The 8,909-nt window shown below is 61.4% G+C and overlaps 1 protein-coding gene across 1 annotated transcript in view; it reads right to left on the reverse strand.

The window, feature by feature from the left end:
- KLHL30 (kelch-like family member 30) overlaps positions 1-8,145 on the reverse strand; it is a 12,614-nt gene extending 4,469 nt beyond the window's left edge. The window contains exons 1-5 of the mRNA XM_011929588.1: positions 8,109-8,145; positions 5,073-5,917; positions 3,679-3,811; positions 1,618-1,704; positions 786-941 (exon numbers count right to left, since the gene is read on the reverse strand). Of these exons, the coding sequence (XP_011784978.1) occupies positions 786-941; positions 1,618-1,704; positions 3,679-3,811; positions 5,073-5,846 (1,150 nt within the window). The 5' untranslated portion in view covers positions 5,847-5,917; positions 8,109-8,145. The remainder of the gene's footprint in view (positions 1-785; positions 942-1,617; positions 1,705-3,678; positions 3,812-5,072; positions 5,918-8,108) is intronic.
- Positions 8,146-8,909: the final 764 nt, after the last annotated feature.

Raw genomic sequence — 8,909 nt, forward strand, 5'->3', positions numbered from 1 at the left:
TGGTGAAACCCCGTCACTACAGAAAATACAAAAATCAGCTGGGCATGATGGCATGCACCTGTGGTTCCACCTACTCAGGAGGCTGAGGTGGGAAGATTGCTCCCACCTGGAAGATGGAGGTTGCAGAGAGCTGAGATTACGCCACTGCATTGCATTCCAGCCTGGGTGACAGAGCAAGACTGTCAAATAAATAAATGAATGAATGAATGAATGAATAAATAAATAAATAAATAAATTTTAAAAGGGAGACAGGGTCTCTCTATGTTGCTCAGGCTTGTCTCAAACTCCTGGGTAACATAGAGAGACCCTGTCCTCCTTCAAGCAGTCCTCTTGCCTTGGCCCCGCCAAGTGCTGAGATTACAGGAGTGAGCCACCACACCTGGCCACATTTTGTTTTCCAATGTTCCTTTAATCAGTGAAGGCTCCTGGGTGACTCCTTGCTGTAGCTGCAGGTGCTGGCAGGTGGGTGTGGCTGTCCTCACTGGCCCCTCCTGCAGGAACCCCTCCTGGGGCCTGAGTCACCATCTTGCTGTCTCTGTCGCGGCACAGCAGAGGCACTGGGAGCTGGCCAGGGAGGACACCCGGGCTGTGGGTCTCGATGGCCCACCTGCTCAGGAGCCCTGGCCTGTGGCTTGCCTGCCCCACCAGACAGCGAGCCCTGAGGGTGGCAGTGGGAGCAGCATCTCTGTGGTCTCTGAGGCCAGCATGGGGCTCTCTGTTCCTATTGCTGCAGGGAAGAGAGGCTAGAACCAGGCCCCAGGGAGGAGTGGAGAGGAAGGCCTCACCGCCGATGGCGTAGATCTCCCCATTGAGTGCTGCGCTGGCATGGTTGGTGCGGGCCTTCAGCATGGGCGCCACAGGCTTCCAGGCGGCCTCCTTCAGTGGGAAGCACCAGGCCTGGGTGGTTGACCAGGTGTCTGTCTTGGTGCCCCGAGAGCCACCTGCAGGGAGAAGTTCTGTCTACATGGGTACCACCAGCCTGGGGCACCAGGGCAGTGGGGTCTGGGTACCAATATCCAGGGGCCTCCTCCCATGCCAGGCCATGATCTCCAGCATGGTGAGCCAGGGGTGGGACCAGCGTAGCGCAGTCGAGCTACGGGACTGCACAGGCCCCACCATCCCCCATAAACAGGGATGACAAGATCAGTGGTTTCAAGCCCCCATCAGTGGAAGCTTGTCCCCTCTTAAATCTTACAAGGAACCCCAATTTCTAAGATAGGAAAGAACAAAGTGATCCCTGCATCACATGACTTCTTCTGGGGACCAAGGCGGGCATCTGGTCAACCACCCAGGCCTGGGGCTTCTCGCTGAAGGAGGCCGCGTGGAACCTCGTGGCGTGCACAGCAGCCACGCCAGCGCGGCACTCAGCGGGGAGGTCTGGAGCTTCCCCTGAAGGAGCTGTGCGGTGCAGGGGTGGGCCCACGCTAGCCTGTGTACAGAAGCAGCTCCCAGCTCCCATGAGTGACCACGGATTTTAAATGTCCTTGTTCTCACATGCATGGAAAGGCCTCGACAAGCCTTGACTAACCACCAGAGACCCCCCTCAGTGTGGGGAGTTGCACTGAGCCCGGTGCTTGGCGGGCAGGGCATCCCTGGAAGGGTCCCAGAGCTGCCTACCTGTGACATAGATGCTGTTGTTCAGGGCCGCCAGGGAGAAACCCCACTTGTGGTAGTCGGGGAAGTCTGGAAGCGCCATCCACCTCTCTGGCAGAAGGAAAGAGGCAGAGGGTCAGGCTGCCAGGCTCCCTGCTGGGGCGGTCCCCACTACCCCTTCCCAGGTGCCTTTCCATGCACCAGGTGCAGAAATGCCCCCCTCACTGGTGGGGAAAGGGAAGGGCAGGGGGACACTGGTGCAGGGGCCCAGGGGGTCCTGGGTGCTCTGGATTAATGCGTCCCCCCCACCCCCTCCGCAGAGCCTGGCACTCAGAGTGGACACAGGATAGCTCCCTGGAGAGGCAGGAAGGCTTTGGAGGCTGGGGTCTTACCTTGACCCTGCAGTTGACCCCACTGACCCCAAATGGACCATTCAGCCCCTGGGGCTGGCCTGTCGATTAGTTGCGGTGTGGGTTAAGTGGCCTGATCTGTGGGTGTCACTAGTGTGTGATAACATCAACAGCACGCCTACCTACCTACCTGCCTGCCTGCCTGCCTGCCTGCCTGCCTTCCTTCCTTCCTTCCTTCCTTCCTCCCTCCCTCCCTCCCTCCCTCCCTTCCTTCCTTCCTTCCTTGCACCCTCCCTGCCCTCCAGGCAGCCAGGCACATACAGGGGATCAGGCACAGGCCTTGCAGCAGGCAGAGCAGGTCCAAATCCCAGGTGTCGTGCCCCAGCTGTGTGTCCTTGGGCAAAGCCCAGCCTCAGTTTCCTTGCTGTAGAGTGGGGCTGACCCCTGCCTCCCAGGAGCTATGGGGACCCTCATGGGACTGCTCACTGATGGTGGCTGTTAGGATGATTGCTGCTCGGGTCGTGGGGTGGGGCGGAACGATGTGCCCAAGTCAGGCCTGCCTCTCAGAGCTACAAGAGGTAAACTGAGGCAAAAGATGCAAAAATGCTTTGGAAAATCAAGACGAGACAATAAATGTGGAAATGGTAAAGTCCTATAAATGGACATATTTTGGGTGTTTGCAGAAGAGCCCCAGGTCTTCGGGATGTCCCCTGGGAAGACTCTGTTTACTGTTTATGACCATTTTTGGGAGATGCGGAATTCCAGGCCTCCCTGGGAGCAGAGCCTGGCACTGTGGGCAGGGACCGTGTCCCTGTGACTCATGGCTCTGTCACCCCAGGGAGGGAGTTGCCCAGCCATCAACAGGCCCTTCCTGCCAGCGCCCCGCCTCCCGGCTGGGTCTGAGACAGCTGCTCCCTCCTGACGCCAGCCCCAGACCCCTCTCATCAGCCCCTGACCCGAACAGCTGGCCTCGGGCTTCCTGGAGTCTGCCAGCCTCTGACACCAGGGAGATGATTGGCGACCTGCCTGGTGGCCCCATGACACCAGCCAGCCTGCATCAGCCCTTTCCAGAGCACCTCCCGGGGCCAGCGCAGGGGGCCTCCAGAACCGCTGCGGGGCCCTCATGCCTCCTTTCCCGCCAAATGGTGGACCTGGCCTCAGTGCCCACTTCAGGGCTCCCTACAACTGTGTAAGGAAACAGCAGGAGCTCATTTCACAGATGAGGAAGCTGAGGCTCAGAGAGGCAAGGTCACCTGTTTGAGGGCTGGGATTATAACCCCGTTTGGGCTGACCCAGAAGCTGAGCTCTCACTCCTCCAGCTGCCTGTACACCTTTACTCCCCACCCCGCTCTCCCCTTGGGGTCTCGATTCCCCCGGCAGGTGCACTGAGCGGGGCGCATGGGGAGGAGGCAGCGGTCAGGCCGCCCACTCCACAGAGTGCAGTCTGGGCCGTGGAGCCCTGTACACCGGCCCCAGGGCCTAAAAGGGACCAGAGTTCTGGGCTCTGGTTGCAGGGAAAGGGAACAGCAGTGCCCCCCAGCTTACCTCCTCACTGGGGTGCCACTGGCTCCTCTGCAGCCCCCAGGTGAGGCCCACCCAGGCATGCCCCTCACAGTGGCCTCACACAGCTCCCGGTCCTCTGCGAGCCTCATTCGCTCCACCTGCAAGGTGGACACAGCGGCTCTCGCCAGACCGAGGGACAGCAGGTGGGCCCAGACGCGGGAGGGGTACTTACTGGCCTTGCTGTTGTAGAAGGCAAAGTTCCCAAGGCGGGGAGTGGGCTCCTCACCTGCCTCATCCTCCTCCAGCGCCCGCCCGCCCACCACCACCAGGACCTCCTCCAGCTTCTGCCGGAGGGCGAATGGTGCCTGTGGGGTGGGAGGCCAGGGTCAGGGCAACAGCAAAGTCTCCCCATGCTCTGAGCCCCCGTATGCCCTGGGCAGGCCTCGGCATGTGTGTGCATGTGTGCATGCATGTTGCTGGAGATGGTGTGTGCCCGAGTGCACAAGCTGCTCCCTCCTTGCACCACGTGCCTTTCGGGGCATTCCTGAACCACCTTCAGAACCAGCCCCACAGCAGGCACGCAGCGCCATGCACAAGCTTCTCCCCATCCCCGCTCCCTGGGTGGTCTCCAGCAGGCGGCACAAGGGTGTCCCGGCTCAGTGGGAAACGCTGGCTGTCCTAGGAACGGCCGGTAAGCAGTCGCTGCCTAGGGCTCCCAGAACCCCAGGCTCCCCAATAGCCGCCCGTGCTGGCCCCCATATGGAACCCCCAGATCTCCCACTGCCAGGAGTTAGAATACTAGGTGACTGCCTACTGGCAAGGCTCTGAAGCCAGCTCTAGAAGGAGGCCAGGTGCTCTGTGACTGGCTGGAATCCAGTGGGGACAGGGGTTAGGGTTTAGCCCACTACTCACTCCACCCGTGGCCTGAGGACCATTAGCCTGAGCCACTCTTTGTTCTCAGACTTGGTTCTAAAGGAGCGCCCTGGAGCAAGGCCCCTGAACAGGGTGTCTGGCAGCTGACCGTGCAGCCACTCCCAGACCTGTCCCTCCATCATGACCTGCTGTGCCCACCAGGCCCACTGCCAGCACAAACAGGAAGTAGCACCCCATAAAAGCTCGGGCGGACTGCCAGGCCTGTCTGTGCCTCCTTGCCTGTGCATAAGCTGCACCACCTTCCTGGATGGTTTTCCCCTCTTTTTCTCCCTGTGAGCTCCTATCCCTCCTCTAAGGCCCAGCTCACATGCTGCCTCCTCCAGAAAGCACTCCCTGACTGCCAGCCCCTCCCAGAATGCATCCTGGGCATATATTTGGCCCTTCCACACTGCCTGACATCTGTTTCCAGGCTTGTTCCACTGAGCTGCAGGCTCCTTCAGGACAGAGTCAGATCTTACCACTTCTACGTTCCCCTGCCCCTTGCACCCAGGGTGTGACACGCACACAGGCACGATCTGCACTTGAGGGGTGAACGGTGATGTCCTTATAGGGAGCTGGCCCAACAAAAGGAGCATTGCAAGGTCAGAGTGCACCTTGGAACGTCCACTGCTTGCTCTGGCCTGATTCAGGTGGGGTTTCTGGGGCTCTCCTCCCTGCTTCCCAGGAATGGGGGCCTCCCAGCTGCTCACTCACCCCGTCATGGCCCTGGGACAGGGCTGCCCGGCACGCCTCTGACTCCTGGATCAGGGGCTCTGTGGCCAGCAGTTGTTGCACACAGGGCCTGGGCACGGCGTCCAGGTGCACTAGGCTGAGCAGCTCAGGCAGGTGGGAGGCTCGGGCCTGTGGGTCATGGCGCACCCAGCGCAGCAGGGCCTCAAGTCGGCTTTGCTCTGGCTGCACCTGCAGCAGGTCACTGGCCAGACAAGTGACCAGCCGGTCTCGAGGAAGCTGCAGGAACTCGTCCTCACGTGCCACAGCCTCGAAGTTCTCTCGCAGGAAGGCCCAGGCCTTGGCAGCCACGCCCAGCAGCCCTTGCTGCTCCCCAAACTCACAGATGCCCAGGCAGTTGGCAGCATCCAGTTGCTGCTGCAGGTAGCGGCCGCAGACTTTCTGCACCGAGGGGAAGTGCAGGCGTGCAGCCGTGCGTGTCAGTGCCTCCACATTGCCCTGGGTGATGGTCAGCCGGCCTGTGTACACGAAGTCCACCAGCTGCCCCACCACAGCTGGCTCCACGTCCCGCAGCTCCACGCGCGCAGAGAAGCTCTCGGCAAAGTCACCCGCAAACATGGCATGGAAGTAGGGGCTGCTGAGTGCCAGGAGGCCACGGTGGCATGGCAGCTCCCAGCCGCCCACCAGCAGTGTGACATCGGCCAACTTGGGCTGAGAGCGCAGCCGCTGCAGGCCCTCCAGCATGTCCTGGGCATGCGAGGGCAGGTGGAAATCCAGGTCATCCACGTTCCGTACCATGATGCTGTGCCCACGGGACCCTCAGCAGCCCACCCACTCAAGGGAAGAAGTGCCTGGAGCTGCCCGAGCTCCTAGGAGAGAAGAGAGCAAGGTCAGCCAAGTGGGGATGGTCTCATCCTCCTGAGTGACCCATCCAGTCTGTCCATCAGCCCTTTCCATCCACTGATAAACACAGGATGAGCACCGACCATGTGCCAATCGCTTTACTCACCATCTGCCTCAAGCCACCCCCAGAACCCTGTAAGGTAGGGTAGGTGTCATTCCTGTTTGCAGTGAGGAAATCGAGGTTCAGAGGGGTGGGAGACCTACTCATGGCCAGGCATTCAGGGCAGAACAGGGCTGGCAAGAGAACCCATGCCCTAGGTCTCGTCCACAACCCTGGGCTACACTGAGCCCACCCCCTAAGGGCCCCGGAGACACCCAAACTCCCGGAGGCGTCCTCTGTCCCAGATCCCACATTGCTGGGGAGGCCATCTGGGGGCTGCAGCAGCTCCTGCTCCCGTGGTGCTCCCAGGCACCAGGCCACGTGCCAAGCATGCAGAGAAGCTGTGCATTCACCACTCAGCCCACAACAGTCCTGGAGGGTGGGTGTCATCATGGCTCCTTTTACAGCTGGGGAGACTGAGGCACAGAAGGTTTCAGTCACTTGCCCAAGATCACACATCTAGGAAGTGGTGAAGCTGGAATTTGAACTCAGAGCTAGGCTTGGGGGCCCAGGCTCTGAACCCTGCATTCCACGTGGCCCGCTAGAGGTTGCTAAACAGAAACGGCCAGCCAAAGGCAGCGTTCTGGAGGGTTTTGCATCACCACTCTCCTATGGTTGAAGTCAGCAAGGCTGCTTACAGGCTCATGTAATTATATGCATGTGGTTTATGTCCTTCTGGTACTGCACCCTAAGACAACCGTCCCCAGGAGAGATCAAGTCTGTGCACAAGCCTTTGACCCGGGTCACCCCAGGGCGAAAGGCTGCGCAGCGGAGAGGCCGTTCGCCCGCTAGGGGGCGCCTCGCGGAGCCATCCCGGGCAAGAGAGGCGGCCGTGCGTCCACAGGTACAAAATGCATGGGAACGGGCGCGGTGGCTCAAGCCTGTAATCCCAGCACTTTAGGAGGCTGAGATGGGTGGATCACGAGGTCAGGAGATCGAAACCATCCTGGCTAACATGGTGAAACCCCGTCTCTACTGAAAAATACAAAAAACTAGCCGGGCGAGGTGGCGGGCGCCTGTAGTCCCAGCTGCTTGGGAGGCTGAGGCAGGAGAATGGCGTAAACCCGGGAGGCGGAGCTTGCAGTGAGCTGAGATCCGGCCACTGCACTCCAGCCTGGGCGGCAGAGCAAGACTCCGTCTCAAAAAAAAAAAAGGAAATGACAAAGCTCAGCTGGAGAACCAGGAGGCCAAGAGTCTGGCCGGGCAGTCACGGTGCAGGTACAGGTGCAGGCAGTGGGAGCTAGGGCTCCCCGACTTCCCGACCCGGGTGCCACCTCTTGACCCAGAGCGGGAAAGCACGTGGGGGTCCACAGGGCCTCGCGGACCAACCCGGGCTCGCGCACAGGGCAGCTCAGGGCCCCACGCCCCAGCATCCCGGCCGGTACACGAAGTACCCACCCAACACTGCAGGCATGAGAATCCTGCCTGGCCCCTCCCCAGGAGGCCCTGGCCCCGATGAAGGCGGTTCTGCCCTTCCTGGGCAGCTGGGAGATGAGCTGGGGCCTGAGTAGGCGATGGGGCTGTCCCTGGGCCACCGCCTGCAGGCCTCGCATTCCTGTCATTGTTGTGCTCCCTTGGGGCAGCTGCTGCTGGGGTGATGGGCCGGCAGGCGTAAGCGCCCCCACTTTCCCTGGGGACCTCAGGGGTCCTGCTGACACCTGTCACCCTGCAGTCCCTGCATGGGTCAGGGGTTTCCTGAGGGTCTCAGAGCCTCACCCCAGTGCCTGCCCAGGCCCGGAGTGAGGAAGCTGAGTGGGCAGGACAACAAAAGGCCTGAGCCCAGCAAGGCTGGCGACTGTGGCTGAGTGGCCCTGGCTGCCATCCGAGGGGTGGCCCAGCCTCCCCCTCCCACCTCTCCAGCTGGAACAGAGGGAAACCTGTCTCCTGAGCCCCCACCCTGAGGAGCCTGGCTTGGCCGCTGGCAGGGGCCGGGGGTGTCTCTGAAGCACTCGGCTGTGATCCCGGCCTCCGGGGCCTAACCCACCCTCCCCGCTACTCCCTGCTGGGTCCCCCTGCCCTCTCTGCTGTCCCCTGCCCCAGAGCCCCCTGGATCCTACCTCTCACTCAGCCTGGACCTCGAAGCTGAGAACACAGACCCTGCCTAGCCGGCAGCCAGGGGACACGGAGGCCTGCAGGGCGGGGCACGGCGGGGCTGGTGGCCCCGTGGGGAGGGTATTTTTAGCCTCTGTCTGCAGGGTGGCGGGAGGGTCAGGTGGTGAGGGCTGGGCTGGTGGGGGAAGGAGCGAGATGCCGGCTCCTCAGTGACTGTCAGCTCAGAAAGCCCATCAAGGCCTTCCAGGGACTTGCGGCCTAGGACAGACATCGGGAAGGGCTCCAGGGCAAGCACAGGTGAAAGCTGTGGCGGTGGGGCTGGCTGGTGGGGGCAGGGGTGCAGCTTCCCCACCTGCTTCCTCATCTACAAGGTGGGGACAGTGGAGCCCGTGGTGGGGGCCTGGGGTCGCAGAGAGCCTCAGGCCCAGGGCCAGGACACTGGCAGGTGCTGCCCTCGCTGTTGATGTCAGTGGCACCTATGTGTCCTCTTGTTCTGTTGTCACATGGGAAAACGTGATTATCATGAATAAGCACAGCTGGTTAGCAGAGGCTTTCCAAGCTGGGAGTCCATGGTGGCGGTGAGGGAACTCTGCCCAGAGAGGGGAGGCGCCACCCTCAGCTGCCCTGCCCAGCTAGCGCAGGTAGGAGAGACGCTGGGGCTCCCTGTCCTGCTACCCCATGGCCTTGGCCTCGGGGCTGCCCAGGGCGGCTAAGAAACAGGGTCATCTAAAACTACAGCAGTGGACTCTCAGCTTCCCGTCCAGCGCTTGGTTCACAGTAGTCGCAGGGGGAAGCCCTCACGCCTG

This window comes from Colobus angolensis, unplaced genomic scaffold (assembly GCF_000951035.1).
Source record: "Colobus angolensis palliatus isolate OR3802 unplaced genomic scaffold, Cang.pa_1.0 Scaffold82, whole genome shotgun sequence".
NCBI lineage: Eukaryota > Metazoa > Chordata > Mammalia > Primates > Cercopithecidae > Colobus > Colobus angolensis.